The sequence below is a fragment of the Procambarus clarkii genome, chromosome 23, assembly GCF_040958095.1.
Source record: "Procambarus clarkii isolate CNS0578487 chromosome 23, FALCON_Pclarkii_2.0, whole genome shotgun sequence".
NCBI classification, from domain to species: domain Eukaryota; kingdom Metazoa; phylum Arthropoda; class Malacostraca; order Decapoda; family Cambaridae; genus Procambarus; species Procambarus clarkii.
This window is the reverse complement of record NC_091172.1, coordinates 28058798-28082442: the sequence shown is the minus strand read 5'-3', so window position 1 is coordinate 28082442 and position 23645 is coordinate 28058798. Positions and strand designations below refer to the sequence as shown.

Sequence of the window (23645 nt, the reverse complement as noted above, 5' to 3'; positions counted from 1 at the left end):
TCGTCACTCATCTTGTGAGTGTATACAGCCCCCTCCTCCCTCCCTCATGCTGTTTCGGGTACCCAACTGTTGCTTGTACTCGCTTAAGACCGTCTCAAGAAAAGCCTCCAACACTCATGCTTACGTTATCTTGCGAGGGGGGAAAGTTAGGGGATATCTTTTAAGCTATCTGTACTTGTCAAGACGTGTTGAACTCAGACTGTAGGGATGATGGGGGAGGGTGGAGAGGGGGGGGGGGGAGGTGGTGTTATTGTACTACACATATTTCTAATTTCTCTTTGTTGTGAGCAGACTCTCATTTGACAGTTGAGCATCTCTGTACTGCATATTCTCTTGTTGCTCAATTGACCTTTCCATCTCCGAATTTCTATGGGTACTTGTATCCAAGACGAGTTCTTGCTATCACAGTCTCTCTCTCTCAACCACCTCCCTCTCAGTCCGTAATGATTGATTGACGGTTGCAACTGCTTTGTGCAACTGATTCACTGATTTCTTCTCCTATCCTCACCTCAGTTACATCTTATTTTTTCATGATCCTCTCAAGGGGTTAAAAGGGATCTTGGAGGAGGGGGGTGTGGGGCGGGGGGGGCGGGGAGGGGGGGTTGTTGCAAACAGCATTCAACACCGTCTCCTTATTCCACATTCCACACATTCCAACTTATGGAGGCCGCAATCACCTTTGGTGATGCTGGAGTTTATACAGACCTGTTAGCTTGTGGAAGGTCGGGCGGGGGAGGCGGTGCTCTACAGAAGAAGACAGCACACACAGCCCCAGTTACTGGGATATAGAGGTCGCTCTCGTCCAACTCTCGCTCTTTGTGTTCGGGGCGGCCTCTCGAGGTCACGGCCATGTTAGTTCGGTATAGTGAAGGGAGAGAGAGAGACTTGCGTTGTTGGGTTGAACAAATGATGTAACTATAGTTCGTCGGTGCTGTAGCTGTTGGACTAAACGAATTGTTGGGAGTCAGTTCCTGTACCATTATGTGACTCTGTAATCTTGTTCACTGCCGCTCACAGGAAGGGGTAGGGGGTTCCTCTGCCGCTCACAGGAAGGGTATAGGCTCCACTGTCGCTAACAGGAAGGGCTGAACAGGAAGGATGTAGCGTTCCTAAGAAATGAACTAAAGCTATCTCTTCTTTCTCCCCCCTCCTCATCCCTCTGACGCTAAAGCTATGCACCCCACCACCCCTTCATGATATATCCCCCCCTCCCCCTTCCCTCCCCACGAAGCCCAGCCCCCCCCCCCCCCCCCGCCTTCTGCCGGTTGAGCGCAGAGGGCAAGATTCCTGGCCGGTCAGATACGTCACTGAAGGAACCACCACCACCACCTTGCCTACCTGTCTTACGGCCTGCATGCTGCTGCTGCTGCTGCTGCTGCTGCTGCTGCTGCTGCTGCTGCTGCTGCTGCTGCTGCTCGCGCGCGCTCTCTCTCTCTCTCTCTCTCTCTCTCTCTCTCTCTCTCTCTCTCTCTCTCTCTCTCTCTCTCACTCCGTCTCTCGACCACTGTCTGTCTGTCTGCCTCTCTTGTCTTGCCTAGTGGCTTGCCAACTCCTTGGCTCCTTTTTTTTATCTCTACAACTGTCTTCTGTCTTCCAGGCTCTCTACACCCGTCGGCCTGTCTTACTACCCGTCTGTCTCCCTCCGTCTTCCTGGTTGTCTGATTCTTCCGTTATCTTGCCTGGTGTCCCTCCTTCCTTATATGTCTGCCTCCTTGCATACGGTCTCTGTGGCTGATAGACAGACTGACTGACTAAATGTCTTTCTAAATGTATGGTTGGCTTTAGTATTTAAAGGTTTGCTGACGCTGATTTTTGAGTTTGAAGGTTGACTGACTGACTAGCTGGATGCCTGACTGTCTGGATGTCTGGCTGACTGGCTGACACTAGCTGGATGTGCGTGTCTCGCTGGCTGAGATTTTTGACTGGTTCAACCACGAATTAAAAAAAAAAATTGCTGGTTAACTGGTTGACCGACTGACTGGCTGGCTGGCTGGCGTGGCTGGTTAAGTAACAGTACTCACCCCCTTCCCCCTTCTCCTCCCAACTGCCGTCCTCAGTGTTGATCTCCACCTTCCTTTGTTCACCCACCTGCAACACCACCTACATCACCACCACCACCAGCACCACCTACACAGACAGCACCACCACCACCACCTACACGGACAGCACCACCACCTCCCTCCACGTACTCAACACCCCAGGACCCAGCAAGCACAAGGAGGTCTGTACCTTCGTGGGGGAAGAGTGTGCCATCATTGTCGTCGTTGCTGTATTAGGTTCAGCTGCTCGGAACGACACGTTCCAAGTAGCACGGGCTATGGTGAGCCCGTAGGGGATGTCTTGGTATACCATCGTCACCTCACATTCATTTGCAACAGTTTCTCCCCTCACAACAGAGGGTTGAAAGGTTTCTCTCCTATTTGACTCCCATTTCAGCCTGGACCCCATGTGAAGCTGTTTATCTATATCTATTAGAAAGATATACATAGATATCTATATCATACACATCTACTATATGAACTCTGAAATATTTTCCTAAAACTGAACTCTGAAATTTTTTTATATTTCCCCATAAGAACTCTTAACAAACTTCAATGATCTCTGAAATTATTTTCCTCATATGAATTCTTTAACTCCAAATCGGAAATTTATAAGGGAACCCGAAGCGCTAAACACGACTTTTAAAATTAACTAGGAAAACCGACACGCTAAACACGATTTTTTTTTTTTTTTGGGGGGGGGGGGGATTCCCCCCAAAATCGGGCTTAGCGTGTCATCCCAACTACAAAATTCTCAGGGGAATTGACAGGGATGGACAAAGACAAACTCTTCAGCACGGGTGGGACACGAACAAGGGGACACAGGTGGAAACTGAGTACCCAAATGAGCCACAGAGACGTTAGACAGAACTTTTTCAGTGTCAGAGTAGTTAGTGAATGGAATGCATTAGGCAGTGATGTGGTGGAGGCTGACTCCATACACAGTTTCAAGTGTAGATATGATAGAGCCCAATAGGCTCAGGAATCTGTACACCAGTTGATTGACAGTTGAGAGGCGGGACCAAAGAGCCAGAGCTCAACCCCCGCAAGCACAACTAGGTGAGTATATACCACCAAGACAATAACCCAACACACACACACACACTCCCTCCTCCTCCCTCCCCCCTCACCACCACCATTGCTCCACACAGAGCTCCCTGAGTCTCGTAGCTCCCTAACACTGCCGACGACACACCACAACAGTCCCTGAAAACGCGTCGATTGTTCTCCTCTTGAGAACATAGACTATAGAGGAGTTCTCCTCTATAGTTTATGATGACAATGACGTCCCCCGAGCTGTACGTGTGAAGTCACTCTGGCGTCCCCCAGGGTAATAGCGGGGTCATATCCTGTTATTATTGAGGGGGGGGGGTTCTATCATGTCTCTCTCTCTCTCTTCCTCAGTCTCTTCCTCCTGTTCTTCCTTCCTTCCTCCTTCCTTCCTTCCTTCCTCTCCCTTGGGGGGGGGGGTCCACCTTACATCTTGCTGTTTCTATGTCACATTATATTTCCTCTTTTCTTTCAGCCTTTCCTAAGGTTGCACCCGCTAGCACCTCTTCCTGTGATCTTTCCAACCTTCCAGAGGCAGTCCATGGCTCCACCACCGCCTCCACCATCCACCACCACTACCAACACCTCGACCACCACCACCACCACCACCACCACCAACAACAACAACAACAACAAAGGCACCAACAAAAACAACAAAACAGTTACTAGCACTAGTAGGATCTCGACTAACGGAGTTCCGGTATTTTCCAGCAGCTCTTCCTGTTTCCTCCGCCACGAAACTATGGTATTATTATGTAGTACAACACACACACACACACACACACACACACACACACACACACACACACACACACACACACACACACACACACACACACACACACACACACACACACACACACAGAGTGCGAGTTGAGTGTATGGGTTGAATATTCCAAGCTATGCGTGCTCAAGAGCAAATTCCTCGTATATAAAACGATTTAAAAACTCATAAAACAGTTGTAGCCATTCCAGAACAACGCCTCCTTTGTCCGACTCGCCCTTGGCTACCCTGCGTCCCCATCCACTATCCACTATACTGTCTCCTTGGGGGGGCAAAGGGGGGGGGGAAGGGACGAAGTTTGCATATATTCCTTTGTCTATTGATCGTCGAGGATAGGGGCTAGGCATCAGCGGCCCGAGTTCGATGTTTACAGCTCGCCAAACTAGTCTGCTCAAACTATATTGTGCAGTTGAGCCTGAGCCGCACAGTGCACGAGACTGAAACTACAGTGGCAACGACTCGGCGAGTTCAGCCAATTAGAAATAAGATGCCTGTAATTTTCTCCAATCAGCGAACAGCTCGGACCCTTCTTCGCAAGCTGCACCCAATTAACAGCAAGAAGTCTGTAATTTCCTCCAATAAGCGGACAGCACAGTGCCAGACATAGCATGCACGAAGTACCCCTCCCCCCCCTCTCTTCCTCTCTTCCTCTCTCCCCCCCCATCTCTTCCTCTCTCTCTCCCTCCCCATCTCTTCCTCTCTCTCTCTCCCCCCCCCCATCTCTTCCTCTCTCTCTCTCCCCCCCCCCATCTCTTCCTCTCTCTCTCCCCCCCCCCCCCATCTCTTCCTTCCCCCCCTCCCTCCCGCTCTAAGTGTACTCACTCACCTACTTGTGCTTGCGGGGGTTGAGCTTTGGCTCTTTGGTCCCGCCTCTCAACTGTCAATTAACAGGTTCCTGAGCCTACTGGGCTCTATCATATCTACACTTGAAACTGTGTATAGAGTCAGCCTCCACCACAGCCTCAGTGTATTCACCTAGTTGTGGATACACTTCAAAGTTATTTCCGGCCCTTCATTATCACTATCAACCCCCTCGACGCTCTCGAGGGGGCGCACCATCACCTTCATCACCTTCGTCTACAACACGGCGCCCTCTCCCCACACCACTATCATCACGGCCAGCGTATCTCTACACTATTCACCACAATTATGCCCCATTTGTACACACACCTGCTAGTATTCCTTGCCCCTCCAACCCCCCCCCTCACCGCTCCTCCAACACTCCCACAACACCACCAACACCCCCCACAGCACCTCCAATACCCCCACAACACCTCCAACTCCCCCATCACCCCCCGCAATACCTCCAACACCTCCACAATACCTCCAACACCCCCACAACACCACCCACAACACCACCCACAACACCACCAACACCCCCCACCCCACCCACCCCTCACCACCACAACCCCTACCACTCCACACGAATCAACACTTCCTCAGTGCTCTGTGCAACTCAAATACACAACTCCAGAAGGAGGAGGAGGAGGAAGAGGAAGATTAGGATGAGGAAAAGGAGAAGAAAGAGTAGAAGGAGGAAAGGGGACAGAACCTCCCCCTTATCTAACCCTTATCTTCCATAACCCACTTCTCGGTTATGGAGGATAAGGATCTTTTCCCCCCTATTCCCCTCTATTCTGTCTTTCCCCCTATCTTCGCTACACTGGTGTAAGGGCAAGAGAGAGAGGTGCAGTGGAGGTAGGGAGACCTCGACGGAATGTCTTGTTCATCTCCTTATCTTCCTCATATAGCCCCCTCCCCTTTTTCCATTCCTCCTCCTTCCCGCACATCTTCACCCCTCTCCCTTCTCTCCCTTCCCCCACCTGTCCCTCCGTCAGCAGCTCCGGCAGGCGTGTCACCCGACGCCTCCCAGGTGGCGCTGAGAGCGGGGCTCCGTTGTGGGGCCGACCGACCGGGCCCCTTTTTCTGCTTCCATTTTATCTGTTTTATCATCGCCTTCGTTCTGTTTGAACGCGCGAGCTTCCGCGTACTCGCCTGGATTGGCTTTCTGGGTCGAACTTCAGCTCCTGCGCCCCGCCTTTCCAACTCGCAGTACTTCGACGACGCAGCGAACGTGTTCACTCTTTTTTATTTAATTTAGATTTAAAATGTTATATTATTTGCTAGATCTTACATTGAAGCAACTTGCACATACAAGTTGCTTCTTGTTTGCGCTGTGAGCTATCGTAGTTGGTGATTGTATGTCACGCTCGTAGTGTACTCCATCCTTGTTAAAGGGTATCGTAGGCGTAACTACTGTACAGTACTTAGTACACTTCAGTGGTCTTAGCACACATAGAATAGTTACCCTTATCTATTCCAATCTTTTTCCCCCCTCCCTTCCTCCCCCCCCCCCTCTCTCTCTCTCTCTCTCTCTCTCTCTCTCTCTCTCTCTCTCTCTCTCTCTCTCTCTCTCTCTCTCTCTCTCTCTCTCTCTCTCTCTCTCTCTCTCTCGTCTCTGTCTCTCTGTCTCTCTGTCTCTCTCTCGTCTCTCTGTCTCTGTCTCTCTCTCTGTCTCTCTGTCTCTCTCTGTCTCTCTGTCTCTCTGTCTCTCTGTCTCTCGTCTCTCTCGTGTATGGTGTTAGGGGTCTGTTGGCTCTCAGAGCCGCTCATTACTGACGTCGCTACCAACGAGGGCTGGACCTCTTGACCACTATACAAGGCTGCCCCGGAAGGCTCTGTTTACTCATAAAGAAGGCTCTATATATGTACAGATTAAGAAAGCTCTGTTTACAAATTAAGAAAGCTCTGTTTTCTGCGTAACAAGATTCTGTACTAATTAAAAAGGCTATGTTTACTTATAAAGAAGGGTCTATATATTTAATGATAAAAAGGGCTCTGTTTATGCTAAGGAGAGATCTGTTTACTGACAAAGAAGGCTTTGCTAACTGATAAAGTAGGCTCTCTCTCTACTGATAAAGATTACTTTGCCTACTGCCTACATTAGCTCTGCCTATGCCCTGCCCCCCCCTCCCCCCCTTTAAAAAAAAAGTCGCCGTCATTACTAAAGCTACTTTTTATGAACGTTGAGTAGCGAGTAACCTTCTGAACTAATGAACAGGGAGCGAAGTGGTTTGATGTTGAACTTTGAACACGTGCTGAATAATGTCCACACACACACACACACACACACACACACACACACACACACACACACACACACACACACACACACACACACACACACACACACAAAGTTTTCCCTTCAAAAGGAGTTCCCGCTATATTCGTTTGTTTATGATATAGTATACTACATGAGGTAACCGGCTGTGCCCGGGTCTCTCTCTCTCTCCCCTCGCCTCTCCCTCCCTTCCCACCTTCTGTCACTCCCTCTCTTCCCAAATCATCATCCTTCTCATTCTCCCCCTTTATTTCCCCCTCTCTCCCTGTCCTCCCGTTCAAACAAATTTATATTGGGTGTTGGGAAGGTTTGGAGGAAATGTGGGAGAAGGAATAGCTGGAGGAAAGGAGGAGGAGGAGGAGAGGAAGATGAAGAGGGGTGGGGGAGAAGAGGGAAGGGAATAGAACAGTTATGATAACACGACAGTTAACTGGGTGTCCTTGATGCCTCTTTGTCTTATATATATATCTCCTTTCATCCAGATTTCAGTCATATGTTGGGTGCTTCTTTCCTCTTAAGCTGCTCTTCTTGTCTTTCTCCTCTTCCCTCCTCCCCTCTTCTTTCTAGTCTTCTAGGTATCTTCATTGTAATGCATACGTGTGTAATATGTATAACTGCATAAGTAATACATATGTGTCTGCTAGGGCTATATAGTTGTAAGGCTTGGTGCTTTCTCCTGATAACTCCCTTCCCTTGGACAATTCGAAGCCTCAAACCATCAACCACACAAGACAGTAGTCCACCGCCCTCTCAACTTAGCCACCAAGACCTCTTAGGTGTTTCAGAAATCCTTCCTTTTTAATTGTAGTTGGTGGGTCAGAAGGTAGAGCGACTGTCACCCGTACTAATGGGTCGACTGTTCGAGGCTCCTAGTGCCCAGGTGAATGAAATGTTCCATACGTGGAAGTATAGGGGAGCCGGTCGGCCGAGCGGACAGCCAGCACGCTGGACTTGTGATCCTGTGGTCCCGGGTTCGATCCCGGACGCCGGCGAGAAACAATGGGCAGAGTTTTTTTTTCACCCTATGCCCCCTGTTACCTAGCAGTAAAATAGGTACCTGGGTGTTAGTCAGCTGTCACGGGCTGCTTCCTGGGGGTGGAGGCCTGGTCGAAGACCGGGCCGCGGGGACACTAAAGCCCCGAAATCATCTCAAGATGGTGAATAGATCAGATAATCAGCCACTGGACTCAAAATTTCTAGCTCAAATGTTAAAAATTTTGCTATAATCTTAGTTATCTCGAGATGATGTCGGGGCTTAGCCACCCCGCGGCCCGGTCCTTGACCAGGCCTCCTTTTACACATTAAGCAGCCCGTAGGAGCTGTCTAACTCCCAGGTACCTATTTACTGCTAGGTGAACATTGGCATCAGCGTGAAAGAAACTCTGCCCATTTGTTTCCGCCTCCGCCGGGGGACCGAACCCCGAACCTTAGAACTACGAATCCCGAGCGCTGTCCCCTCATCCGTCAAGGCCCCTAAGCCGGGGGTATGAGTTACGTAAATTGTGGCTCGTCGGTTAGACCTAAGTTAGGTAAATAGGTTTGACTCGGTTCGGGGGTATCTTATAATAGGCCATTTATAGTACATTACTAATATGCACGGTGGTATAAACGTCGCTCGTTCGAACTAGGGCATCGAATATGACACTTGTTGAACCTTTCTTCCAGATGTCTTCAAGATGATAACAGCTGTCGTCACACCCACCTTGGCTGTATTACTCGAAAAACACACAGGCAGGGAGAAAGAGATACACACACACACACACACACACACACACACACACACACACACACACACACACACACACACACACACACACACACACACACACACACAGAAAGACACAGACAGTGAAAGACACAGACAGAGTGAAAGACACACACAGACACACAGTCCGACAGACAGACAGAGAGAGACAGGGGTGAAACGCTTGAGATAGACAGGTCGCAAATCATCATATTTCTGGAAATCTGAATGTAGCGTCAGGAACTTCGGAAAGGTCAGACGATTTATAGACGGGTTCTACAGTAATGTTGGGATAAGAGGGGGATACTAGTAAGCGATCGTCCGAGTCAGAATTTATCAAGCGGGACTGGGTTATAAGTGAGCGTAGTGGTGAGCGAAGGTTTACGAAGATGATGGCTAGGAACTGCTTGCCACCCCCACAACGTTATGGGGTCTCCGGTGGGTGGAGTTGGAGAGAGATGCATTCGGTATAGTGGAGATTGTGGTTGTGGTAGTGGTTGGTGGTGAGGGTTCTGGCTGTGTTTAGGCATAGTGGTTGTTGGCTGGTGATAGGGAATGGTTGTTCTGGTTGGTGGAAGTGGTTGGTTAGACCAGTATATCCCCCCAGAAATGATGGAACACACTGCATAACTGAGGTGTTTATGAAGTGAAGAGAGTCGACTCCAAACGCCTACGTATTATGCATTTCGTATTGAAGAGGGCCGAGATATGTACTATACTAGGAACAACATTGTGTATACTAAGCCTACGGCTGTTTACATTTAACCAAGGGGTGGAGGGGGGGATAGGTTAAGTACGCTTATTGGGTTGTTAATGCTCTCTAGAAAACTAACAGCTGTTTGGGGGGGGGTCTCCTCCGCCTCCCGCGGGAGGCGGAGGAGACCACAGGTTTTGTGCATATGTGTTATCGTGGTGGATAATGATGGATTGGTTAGAGCCGGTGGAGGTGTTGGTGGTAGTGGTGGTGGAGGGTGTTGATAGTGATGGTGGTGATGTTGATAGTGGTGGTGGTGATGTTGATAGTGATGGTGGTGAAGCTGTTGACGGCAGGAGTGGCGAGATAGCAGCAGCAGTAGTGGTAATACCGATGCTAAATAGTTATCAAGAGACCTAACCGCACTCGCGGTGGCTTGTATATGTGTATTGGACGGTAGAGCGACGGTCTCGCTTCATGCAGATCGGCGTTCAATCCCCGACCATCCACAAGTGGTTGGGCACCATTCCTTTCCCCACCCGTCCCATCCCAAAGCCTCATCCTGACCGATGATGATGATGATAAAGATTAAGCCACCCAAGAGGTGGCACGGGCATGAATAGCCCGTAAGTGGTGGCCCTTTTGAGCCATTTCCAGTATCAATAGATGATACTGGAGATCTGTGGAGGTGCGACTGCACCCTGCGTGACGGGAGATGTCTCCCGTGGCCATCCTGACCCCTTCCAAGTGCTATATATAGTCGTAATGGCTTGGCGCTTTCCCCCCTTCCCTTCTCCCCCCCCCTCCCCCTTACTTCTTTACCCCCCCCCCCCACCTTGAGCTCCTGGTCATTGGCCCCGGGGGCCCCTGGTCCTCATAGGTCTTGTTTGTAGAGTCTTAGACCCTGCCTCACGCACATCTTTAATAAATTGGGAAATATGAGGTAATTATGATCTTATCTTGCTGTGTTACTCATTAAATGTGAGTGGTCACTGACTCATGTCCTTGCGTGTGTGTGAGTACTCATCTAGTTGTGTTTGCGGGGGCTTGAGCTCTGGCTCTTTGGTCCCGCCTCTCAACTGTCAATGAACAGGTGTACAGGTTCCTGAGCCTACTGGGCTCTATCATATATATATTTAAAACTGTGTATGGAGTCAGCCTCCACCACATCGCTTCCTAATGCATTCCATTTGTCAGTGTGTGTGTGTGTGTGTGTGTGTGTGTGTGTGTGTGTGTGTGTGTGTGTGTGTGTGTGTGTGTGTGTGTGAGTGTGTGTGTGTGTGTTTATCGGTCAGTTCCTTTTGTGTGGCCTCTTTTTAGACAGCAGGAATTGTGTACTTTACACTCGTCATCCCTTCAGTACATACCAGTAGATCTTATGATGGTAATAAAGGCACTAAAAGAAGTAAACATATATACACCCTGTATACCCCAGGCTCCAGCCTGCCTGGGTATACCTCTATTGTAGAGGTATACCTCTATTGTAGAGGTATACCTCTATTGTAGAGGTATACCTCTATTGTAGAGGTATACCTCTATTGTAGAGGTATACTGAGGTCCTGTCATGCCCTTCACCGGACCTATATAATCCGTGTTTTGTTGATTTGCCACAACCTGCGAACCCAAGCAACCCCCCTACCCCGATCTACCGTTGCATAGAAAAGTTGCGCATTGATAAGCTGCTACTTTTTCATGGTACCTTTTATTTTTAACACACGAAATGTACTCATCTAGTTGTGCTTGCGGGGGTTGAGCCTCTGGCTCTTTGGTCCCGCCTCTCAACCGTCAATCGGTGACGTATTAGTTGAGAGAACAGATTGCGGTATACCCACATGATGACATACTTTGTTATATACCTTGTGTGTTTTTTTTATTAAATACCCGAATAACAATGATTAATAATGATTCAAATGCATTAATAATTAAAATACACATTTGAAATAACTACAATACACGGTCCTTGGGCACGACCACTCCTCAGTGTACGTGTCCTTGGGCACGACCACTCCTCAGTGTACGTGTCCTTGGGCACGACCACTCCTCAGTGTACGTGTCCTTGGGCACGACCACTCCTCAGTGTACGTGTTCTGGGGCACGACCACTCCTCAGTGTACGTGCCCTGAGGCACGACCACTCCTCAGTGTACGTGTCCTGGGGCACGACCACTCCTCAGTGTACGTGTCCTGGGGCACGACCACTCCTCAGTGTACGTGTCCTTGGGCACGACCACTCCTCAGTGTACGTGTCCTGGGGCACGACCACTCCTCAGTGTACGTGTCCTGGGGCACGACCACTCCTCAGTGTACGTGTCCTGGGGCACGACCACTCCTCAGTGTACGTGTCCTGGGGCACGACCACTCCTCAGTGTACGTGTCCTGGGGCACGACCACTCCTCAGTGTACGTGTCCTTGGTCACGGTGGCTGTGCTAACATGTGACAATTTATGGTAGATTTATTTGTATAATTTAAGGCAAACTGACGCGTATGTGACCTAATATGACCTAATATGACCTAATATGACCATATGATCTAATATGACCTAATCCGTAGCTCGCATTTCGTGACTTCTTCGAAACCAGGTCACGTGAAGGTGGTTTTTCTAGAGCATCCTTGCGTCCTGCCTGTGTATCTAGTGTTGCAGGGTGACTAACGATGTTGCTTGTTGTGTTTGCAGGTGGCGGGAGCAGCGTGAGCGTGTCGGCGTGCGAGCACCGCTACGCCGCCACCAGCGGAGCTCCTCCCCCGTACTCCAGACTGCCCCCCGACGGCCATGAGTTCCCCAGCAGCTACGCCGAGGGTCTCCCTGACAAGCTGTCCCGCTTCGCCCGCTACTCCCGCCTCGCCATGGACTTAGACAGTCCTCCGACCCCCGCCGCCCCGACCCCCCGCACCCGCTCCGCCCCCGGCACGCCCCTGGGACCGCCCCCGCCCATCCCCCGCACCTCCCAGCAGAACTCCAAGAGCTACACGAGCGAGAGGACGCTGGAGGTGGGCGGGAACAAATGGGCGGGAGAGGAGAGGAGGTCGCGGGAGCCCACGCCCACCAGAGGGCGCTGGCGGAGACAAGATGAACGCAGCGAGAAGAGCGTGAGAGACAAGATCGCCATGTTCTCCACCGATGGGCCTGATCAGCCTCATCCCAAGACCAGGAAGTTAGACAAAGTCGAGGGCGATGAGACCACCATGAAGCGCGCCTTCACGGAGGATGACGTCAGGCTGGAACATTCCAGTAGCAGTTCCAGCGCCAACTTGCGGCCGCGAGGTTCACAATGGCTCGCGGTCGCTCAGCAAGACCTCCGCCTTCAGCTCTATGATCAACGTCAGCACCGCGGAGACCAAGGACAGCATCAAGCCCATGTCGACGGCCTCCAGTGAGGTCGACATCAGGCAGGATATCCCACCGGCGCCACGTCGACACGAGCTGAGGGAGGAAAAACGGGCGGAGGACGATACCGCCACCACAGGCCTTCACGGTCGATCACAGAGCCTGATCGACATAGGGCGATCGACACTCACCAAACGCCACAGCGTCGGCGCCTATGATCGACCCTCAGTGTACCAGTATGGGATCGAGAAGCCGGAGGAGCGGGAGCGCAGGACCTCGCTCACCAACCTCATTGAGCAGAGACGAAAGAGCTTCGGCTGTAAGCTCCGTGGCTTGGTGATCCCCGAGAGCCGGAGCAGCGACGGGGGCGACAAGACCGCCATCGACCTCCCGCGCATCGCCAGCGTGCCGCCCTCCACGGCGGCCAAGACCATGTCACTCCCGCGGGAGGGCCAGCGCTCTCCGAGGCTCTACAAAGCAGACTCCATCTCCAGCATCGACTCCTGCGAATCCAACACCAGCAGACACAGCTCCCTCAACGCCCCGCCGTGGAAAAACCACAATACAAGTACCTTGCCCAAGTACTCGCCGGCGTTCAAGAGGAAGAACATGAGCGTGTTCAACAAGTGCGACAACTTGCCACCGCCCAGCGGACGGACGCACGGCACCCGCAGCGCCTCGCCCACTAGCGACTCCTCCCACGCCTCTCCCATCCCGCCGGCGCACTCGCCCACCAAGAGCATGGAGGGCTTCACAACGCAAGGGTCCGAACACAGCTTCGAATTCTCAGACAGTAGATACAGCAACGATCGACACAGCTACAGCAAACTGCCTCTGTCGCAGAAGAGTTCTTTAGATTCGCGGCTCAGCAGAGCTGAGGATAGCGACAATGACTCAGCAGTCAGTTCCACTCAGTCAAGCTTCTCCCAAGGTATGTCTCCTCCGTCTTCCCCTATGCCGGAGCAAGATGATCACGATGACTGTCGATCCAGAACCTACAGGTCGCAGAGCTCCATAGACGAACAGGAAGCCGCTAGAAGAGTACTGAAACGCGGCAGCATCGAAGCCGAGAATAGAAGAAACGTCCTCAATTCGGCAAGGGTCAGCTCAGGAAGGAGCAGTGACGAACAGCAAACTCCTGAGATCATCCGAAAATACTCCACCTCTGAGAGGAGCGAAGAATCTGACAGGTTCCCAAATCGCCTGGACACGGAACTGCGTGACGGACCAAAAGTGACAGGACTTCGCCGGCAGCCATCCACATCATCCACGTCATCCTCCGAGTCGTCGCGTAGATCTTCTCACGACTCGTCCAGGCGTAATTCCAGAGATTCTGTCATCCACGTCGCCAAGTACGACGAGGCGAAAGTGTCGGCGGAACCTGTATACTTTGACCAGGAAGGAGAAATGTACAAGGAAGCGCAGCTGAAAGTAGCGTATCTAAATGAAATTGTGGATGACTTTGAGCAGCTTAACGAACCAGCAAATGAAGAAGTGATCGCAGAAGTTCCCATGTCCCCATCAAGAAGAGTGGTGGAAAACTCAGACTCAACGGAAACGATCACATCGACCACATCAAGCTTCCCCACACGACGATCGGAGAGGTGGGCTGCGCTCGAGATGAAATACGGCTCATCTAATCCAGGCGGTGACACAGAGACAAAACTGCAGAGGTTAAGAAGAGCTTCGGACTCGACGTCACCGGACAGAACGAAGAAAAAATCAGGAGGCTTCCGCGCCCTGGCTGAGAAGTGGCAGCAGCGAGCTGAGGAAGACACGTCAGCCTTATCTCAGCCTCAGCTCACCCGCAAGGAGAGTACTACAAGGCTAGACGCTCCCCCTCGGCATTATGATGAACGATCATCAGGTGCATCCACGTTGGAGAGACCAACTCGTCCCTCTAGACTCTATGACGACCCAACAGAGATCGACGGTAATCGACCTACCCGCCCCACCTGTCTATACAGTGAGTCCGCTCAATCGCCGATGAACAGCAGGTGCGAAGGCCGCGCCGAAATCCTTGACATACCTCGAGCGGAAGTTCCAGACCGTAAATTATCGATGCCGGAGTACGGCAGCGGAGGCATCAAGATGCGCGACCGACGCGACGGTAGCGTGGGAGGCGCACCTTCACGCCCCACCAGCCTGATCGAGGGCGGCGACGCGGGGGTAATGGACTCTCACTACCTCAGTGCCGGGGCTTCGCTCAGTCCCGCTGCTTCTACGGACTCCCGCGATGACCTCTGCTCCACCCCTGAGGCCTCGCTCTCACGCACTGCCAGCAAAGAGGTCCTCGACGCCTTCTCCCGACCCCGCGCCTCCATCGGCGCGTCATTACCTCGCATGGGCGCCTCCAACACGCCTAAAATGGCGGATATAATGCGGGCATTCGAGCGCCACGACTTGAATAAGCGAGGTACACAGGGCTACGGTTCATCACACCCACGCATGTCATCTATAGATTCAACGGCGAGTGACGACGGCTGTATGGGGGCCCACTACGGTTCTGTTACCTCGCTAGCCTCCGGCCAGCGAGATCAGTACGGCTCCATCACCTCCTTAGCCTCGTCCACCTCCCTCATATCTCCACAGGTAAGTTCATTCCACCTCTTGCGTATATTTGTCCCTCTAAATGTGTTATCTTGGTCGTCTACCAGTATCCATCATGGCGGCAGGGAGCGCAGACCATCCGCTCCCATCCACATTCTTGCCATGTTTCGTGCACAGCTACAATGTCTAAACAGAAAAATCCACTTGCTTAGGCTTGCTGAAGATCATCAATTTCGATGTATGTTTCAGTATGAAAAATATCAGGTAGAAGGCTGTTACTGTTATTATCTGGTGTGTATTTACTATTTGTATCTGCAGAATCGAGCTATTAGCTCTTGGACCCCGCCTTGCTAAGCAATATATTTTTCCTCTATTATGCCTATTACATATATTTCTCCTACACACGCACACGCACATCCCTAAGAAGCAGCCCGTAGCAGCTGTCTAATTCCCAGGTACTGATTTACTGCTAGGTGAACAGGAGCACCAGGGTGAAAGAAACTGTGCCCATTTGATTCTGCCTCTGCCGGGGATCGAACCCGTGCTCTTAGTATTACGACCCCAGAGCGCTGTCCACTCCCCTCCCCCCCCTCTCCGCGAGGTGTGTGTCTGTGTGTGTGTGTGTGTGTGTGTGTGTGTATCATTGTGTCTTGTTGTATGATTGTGTTCATGTATATGGTGTGAGTATGCTTGTCATTACGTATAGTATGATTATGTAAATGCATACGGTATGTGTATGGTTGTTAATGCATATAATGTGTGTGTGTGTGTGTGTCCATGTGAATGGTACACACACACACGCACGCACACACACGCACACACACACACACACACACACACACACACACACACACACACACACACACACACACACACACACACACACGCACACACACACACACACACATACTACTTGGAAAGATACTACTTACTACTTACTACATACTACTTGCCAGATACTTGGAAAGCAGCTAACGTAGTCCCGATATACAAGAAAGGGGATAGACAGGAGGCACTGAACTACAGGCCAGTGTCCCTAACCTGCATACCATGCAAGCTGATGGAGAAGATTGTGCGAAAAAAACTAGTGGAGCATCTGGAGCGAAGGAACTTTGTAACACAGCATCAACATGGGTTCAGGGATGGCAGGTCCTGCCTCACAGGGTTACTTGAATTCTACGACCAGGCAACAAAAATAAGGCAAGAAAGAGAAGGGTGGGCAGACTGCATATTTTTGGATTGTCAGAAAGCCTTTGATACAGTGCCACACAAGAGGCTAGTGCGAAAGTTGGAGATGCAGGCTGGAGTGAGAGGGAAGGTACTCCGGTGGATAGAGGAATACCTAAGCAACAGGAGACAACGAGTCTGTGTGAGGGGTGAGGTCTCAGATTGGCGAGACGTCACAAGTGGAGTCCCGCAGGGGTCAGTCCTTGGACCTATACTGTTTCTGGTATATGTAAATGATCTCCCAGAGGGTATAGATTCGTTCCTCTCAATGTTTGCCGACGATGCAAAAATTATGAGGAGGATTGAAACAGAGGATGATAGTAGGAGGCTACAAGATGACCTGGATAGACTGAGTGAATGGTCCAACAAATGGCTGTTGAAGTTCAACCCGAGTAAATGCAAAGTAATGAAACTAGGCAGTGGAAACAGGAGGCCAGGCACAGGATACAGAATAGGAGATGAAGTACTTAATGAAACAGACAGAGAGAAAGATCTAGGAGTTGATATCACACCAAACCTGTCTCCTGAAGCCCACATAAAGAGAATAACGTCTGCGGCATATGCGAGGCTGGCTAACATCAGAACGGCGTTCAGGAACCTGTGTAAGGAATCATTCAGAATCTTGTACACCACATATGTAAGACCAATCCTGGAGTATGCGGCCCCAGCATGGAGCCCGTACCTTGTCAAGCACAAGACGAAGCTGGAAAAAGTCCAAAGGTATGCTACTAGACTAGTCCCAGAACTAAGAGGCATGAGTTATGAGGAAAGGCTGCGGGAAATGCACCTCACGACACTGGAAGACAGAAGAGTAAGGGGGGACATGATCACAACCTACAAAATCCTCAGGGGAATCGACCGGGTAAACAAGGACGAACTTTTCAACACTGGTGGGACGCGAACAAGGGGACACAGGTGGAAGCTGAGTACCCAAATGAGCCACAGAGACGTTAGAAAGAACTTTTTCAGTGTCAGAGTAGTTAGCAAATGGAATGCATTAGGAAGTGATGTGGTGGAGGCTGACTCCATTCACAGTTTCAAATGTAGATATGATAGAGCCCAATAGGCTCAGGAATCTGTACACCAGTTGATTGACGGTTGAGAGGCGGGACCAAAGAGCCAGAGCTCAACCCCCGCAAGCACAATTAGGTGAGTACAATTAGGTGAGTACACACGCACGCACGCACACACACACACGCACGCACACACACGCACGCGCACACACGCACACACACGCACGCACACACACGCACGCACACACACGCACACACACGCACGCACGCGCACACACACACACACACACACACACACACACACACACACACACACACACACACACACACACACACACACACACACACACACACAGTACACACACACACACACACACACACACACGCACGCACACACACGCACACACACACACAGTACACACACACACACACACACAACGTGTCCCATACGAATGTGTGTATGCCTGTTTTCACCTGGTTGGCTTCTCAAGACTTCGCTTCCACCATTAGCTTCTCGCACAGCTGATCACACACACGGAGGGGTTGTCTCTCGCCGAGCTCCAGGGAGTTGCTTAACCCTGCACATCACTCGCTAGTTGACACCCACCAGTGGACCTCCACACTTTGTCGCCCTTGAGCGGATCGTCAAACCCTTTGAGAGAGAAGGTGTCAGGGATTTTTGTATTAGGCTATATTTTTTTTGCGGTATTTGGTCCCCCACGCCCCCCTCTCTCATCCACCCCTGTCTCTCCCCCTCTCCCCCCTCTCCCTCCCTCTCTCCCTCTCTCTCAGGTATACACACACCAAAAAAAAAAAAATGCTCAAAATTTGACCAGTTCCAAAGAGGTCAACTAACTTTCGATCGCCATTGTTTAATGTAAATTCTGGGTAAAGGCAAAAATCCCTGAAGACTGCTCTGTAATGGTGAAAATTCTTTGTTCAACTTCCGGGTTTTGCTAAATAATAAAGGAAGGGATTGATAGATGTATAGATAGAGAGGTCAGTGTAAATTAAAGCTCATCCGGGAAAGATGGTGGCAAAACAGTATGCTTCGTGGAAGGAAGATGATAGAGAAGATGAGGATGGGAGGAGGAGAATAAGACGAGAATGGTAGGGTAAGTGAGAATGGTATGAGGAGAAGGAAATGGTAGGAGCGACAGAGAATTGATAGGTGGGGAATTGAGCAATCAGGATTGAGAAGATATGGGATGTATACACAGAGATGGGACGTATAGGAGGGGAGTTATATTAGTGGTAAAAAGCAAAGAAGTAGAAAGGATAGACAAAGAAATAGTATAGTGAAACTAAAAGTTGTCGGAGCTAAGATAGAAGATTAGGGGAGGTAGGGAGATTTTCCGTTAAATACCAGTTGGCCCTTGGGAGACTACTTTGGTCATTCGCACTCTGTGAGAGATCTCTGTTGGTGTCTTGAGACCCAAATAAAAGGAGGTACGTCAAATTGGGGCTTTTATCAATCCCCATTTTTACTCGTGTTTTTCCTCCTGTTCCTCTTTAATTTTTTTGTAATTCTTCGTGTGTGTGTGTGTGTGTGTGTGTGTGTGTGTGTGTGTGTGTGTGTGTGTGTGTGTGTGTGTGTGTGCACATTCGCTCACTAGTTCACACTCCCAAAGAGATTATTTTGAACCACTTTCGAAGCATTTAAACGTCAACAAATTTAAAGTTTTCAGCTTTATGTTTTTAACAGAATTAATCCAATTTCCATATAATCTCAAATTTCAGATTTTGAGTGTTAATATCAAAACACTGTGTTAATCTCTAACGCTTTCATCTATTTTAAACCCCCTCGCTGTTAATATCAAAACAAGTGTTAATATCTAACACTTTCATCTATTTTAAACCCATTCGTTGAAACGTTTTAATTCATTTTTCATATTTAATCCATTTTTAACAACATTTTAACCCATATTTTGCCCATTTGAATCCATTTGTAGTCTTTTTTAATCCATTTGTAGTCCTATTTACCCTTTTTTAATCCAATTACTAGGCTTCGTTATCCTCTTCAAATACACGCAAAGAGAACTTTTTTTTTACTATTAGGTCCTCATCTGATATATATTTTATGTTATATTTTGTAGCTTACTTCTATTTATTACTTGGAGATGTTTACTAGAAGAGGGTCCGTTTTAAGGTCTCTGGCAGTGACCAGGACCCGAAAAACGTTTGTGAACGTTTGTTTTGTTAGTCTACTACGGTATTTGGTCCATTACCGGTTAGTTAACCTGCCGGTTTTTCTCCTCGTTTCTGCCTCCTCTATTTGCAAGTACTATGATATTGTCTCCTCCCCAACACACACACACACACACACACACACACACACACACACACACACACACACACACACACACACACACACACACACACACACACAGTAGGGTGTTGCTACAATGGTGAAAGCTCTCCTCAGCCACGCCCATCGCCCTATTCCACTCGGAGGTGGTGACCTGGCGAGGTTTGTCTCCTACAACCCCCCCTCCGCCCTCTTCCCCCTTCTTCCTCACTAACGTTGGTGTGCTACCCATAGATGGAGGAGGGGAGGGAAGAATGATGGAGGGACGCGAGGTGGAAAGGGGGGGGGAAGTAAAGGTGTGAAATTATGAATGAGAGTGATGGAAGATTGGATTGAGGGATATGATAGGAAAAGGACTGAAGAGGGAGACTTAAGATCCCAAAATACCACTACAAAAAGTCACTGCCAAAAACACCTAGACCCAGATTCACGAAACAGTTACGCAAGCACTTACGAACGTGTACATCTTTCCTCAATCTTTTACGGCTTTGGTTACATTTATTAAACAGTTTACACGCATGAAAACTTGGCAATCAACTGTTGTTATTGTTATAAACAGCCTCCTGGTGCTTCGGAGTTCATTAACTGTTTAATAATTGTAAACACAGCCGCCAAAGATTGAGAAAAGATGTACAGGTTCGTAAGTGTTTGCGTAACTGCTTCGTGAATCTAGCCCCGTCCCACCCTCTACACCTGTGTACTACATGTACCTGCTTCACCTTCATATTACATCTGTCCATCCGTCCCCCACCCTGTCCTCCCACCCTGTCCACCATCCCTATCCACCATCCCTGTTTACCACATTAGGCGATTACAAAATTTTTAGGTATTGTCGAAATGTAAGAAAGCCTCGCCATTCAGTCTTTATGTGTTTGTAATACTTCAAAATGTGTAATTACCTGTGTAATGGTAAAATAATTATCGAGTTTGGAGGGGGCACAGCCTGCTCTTTTCCGATAGAGTTTTATTTAGAAAAATCTTTCTTCTATATTAATTTTGTTGCATATTTTTAGCTAAATATACATAATCTTCTTTATATGGGGGTTTCCAGCAGTTGTCGACAAACATTTTGCATATATTGCTCCCAAATATCTTAGTTTTACAAGCGAGTTTACAGAAAAAAAGTTGAAAACAAAAATTTAACTGAAAAATATGGATCCAGTTTTCGCAAGCGTGAATATTTCATCACAAATTGTTCAAGTCTAGGTAGGCTTTCTTTGCCCGCGGCGCTGCCAGACGTAAGACGCAGGCCATCATAACGGCACCTGAAATCTCAAATAATATTGTACTCTTTTTGAAACACTTCTTCCAGTGTTTCCGTTGTTATTTACTTAAACATTGATTAATTTTGTTTGTGTTTTCCAACATGAACTTCGCAAAATTTGCCATAAGAAGAGAGATGAGATTGAACCGAACCGAGATTAGGGAGGGGCTCCCTCCCTCCCTCCCTTACAAGCCCCGCCCACTCACCACAAGTAAATTCGACAAGTATAAGGTCAAGCTTACAGGTTTTATATCACGGCTGTGTAATCACCTTGAACACTTGAGTTGGCAAATACCACTTAACTCACCGACGCTTCTCTGTGGAGAAGTGGGTGGGTGTTGGCCGTACGATAACAACGGTAAATAACAATGGCGTTCACCTTAAGATACACTATAAGCAACAAACATCGGATCTTCAAGAGTCCTCTGTTAAGTGAGGAACTTCTAAGCGTACTTTAAACGTCCCTTACGTATCGGGACTTTTTTTTTTTTTTTTTTGACAGTCAGAGTTTTTTTTTTGTTTTTTCATTTTCAAGTACTGATGAGCGAACAATACTGAGATACAGTTGAAAACACACAGATTGTCTGTGTTTCTGTGTTCTACGGTCGACTTATAAGTGGAGTGGCAGCATTCAGACGGTGTGTGTGTGGTGTATGTGTGTATGTGTGTGTGTGTGTGTGTGTGTGTGTGTGTGTGTGTGTGTGTGTGTGTGTGTGTGTGTGTGTGTGTGTGTGTGTGTGTGTGTAAGTCTAACCTGCCACACGCGCTCGAGTGGCCAAGTGCGTGCTTATTTACATTGATGGTGAGTGTGTCTTGCCTTTCATTTGCGGGGAGCAAGAGACAGACAGAGAGAGAGAGAGATAAGAGGAAGACAGAGAGAGAGAAAGATAGAGAGATACAAAGTGGAAGCAAGGCGGACAAAGTGAGATACAAGGGCTGATAAGAGAGAGCATAAACATATACATATTCAATAACATAGATTCAAGTAAACACTTGGGAAGAGTAAGCAGGCGATGAGTCACAATAACGTGGCTAAAGTTTGTTGACCAGACCACACACTAGAATGTGAAGGGACGACGACGTTTCGGTCCGTCCTGGACCATTCTCACAATCGACTTGAGAATGGTCCAGGATGGACCGAAACGTGGTCGTCCCTTCACCTTCTAGTGTGTGGTCTGGTCAACAAGAGTAAGCAGTTACCAAGAGAAGACACCAAGCCGGGAGGACTGTTCAGCACCGTCTGTGTCGCAGGCTACCAGCAACCAGGAGGCCTGGTCGACGACCGGGCCGCGGGGACACTAAGCCCCGGAAGCACCTCAAGGTAGGCTACTCCAGACGTGCAACATATTACTCAAGATGGCAATATGAGAACACAAAAATACAGTACACAAGACGAGTTGCGTCAAAGGCATCGGACTCGCCAAGGATGACTTGAGCGACGAGTGACTCGACTCACAAACACTGGGAAAGCATGGCCAACGATCGGTCGAGCGGACAGCACGCTGGACTTGTGATCCTGTGGTCCCGGGTTCGATCCCGGGCGCCGGCGAGAAACAATGGGCAGAGTTTCTTTCACCCTATGCCCCTGTTACCTAGCAGTAAAATAGGTACCTGGGTGTTAGTCAGCTGTCACGGGCTGGTTCCTGGGTGTGGAGGCCTGGTCGAGGACCGAGCCGCGGGGACACTAAAGCCCCGAAATCATCTCAAGATAACCTCAAGATCATCCTGAACATCAGGACATGCTACAAAGAGCTGCGTAATTACAAGCGGGATAATGCAGCTGGACAGTAAAGAGCAGGGCGTTTTTCATTAAGTTTCCATGCGTTAAGCACCTGTGGCCAATACATGGCCTAGTTAGAGAAGTACCCCCTCACCCTCTGCTACACTGAAATGTGCTACATAGCCTTCCCGGCTTGGTGCCTTCTTTTGATAATTACTAACTTACACTTAAATGTACTGTACGCAGTAATATCAACTATCGTGCCAACGATTGCAAACTGCGTTATGAATGACTGGGTCGAAATCTCTTTGAGAGACGGGACAGACATGAATTTCTTCCCTAGTAGCGGTGTCCGCAAGTTTATGAGGTAACTCTAATATGGCTGGGTGCCCAGCAAGTCAACTGTCTTTAAGTCTACTAAAAATGAGAAACGGGAAGAATTGAATTTCGACCACCACAGGGTTATCTTGAGGTTATCTTGAGATGAATTCGGGGATTTTTAGTGTCCCCGCGGCCCGGTCCTCGACCAGGCCTCCACCCCTAGGAAGCAGCCCGTGACAGCTGACTGTCACCCAGGTACCTATTTACTGCTAGGTAACAGGGGCATAGGGTGAAAGAAACTCTGCCCATTGTTTCTCGCCGGCGCCTGGGATCGAACCCAGGACCACAGGATCACAAGTCCAGCGTGCTGTCCGCTCGGCCGACCGGCTCCGGTTGGGACGGGTTAAAGGACACACTATCCACGAGAACACTATAAGAGTCGACCACAACAAAGGAAGGCTGGCGCACAAAAAACCGACTGGCAT

General features: G+C 49.4%; 1 protein-coding gene across 1 annotated transcript in view; it reads left to right on the top strand.

The window, feature by feature from the left end:
* LOC123764150 (big bang) overlaps positions 1-23645 on the top strand; it is a 549999-nt gene that overhangs the window by 505098 nt on the left and 21256 nt on the right. The window contains 2 exon segments of the mRNA XM_069330032.1: positions 12107-12684; positions 12686-15349. Coding sequence (XP_069186133.1) covers positions 12107-12684; positions 12686-15349 — 3242 coding nt within the window.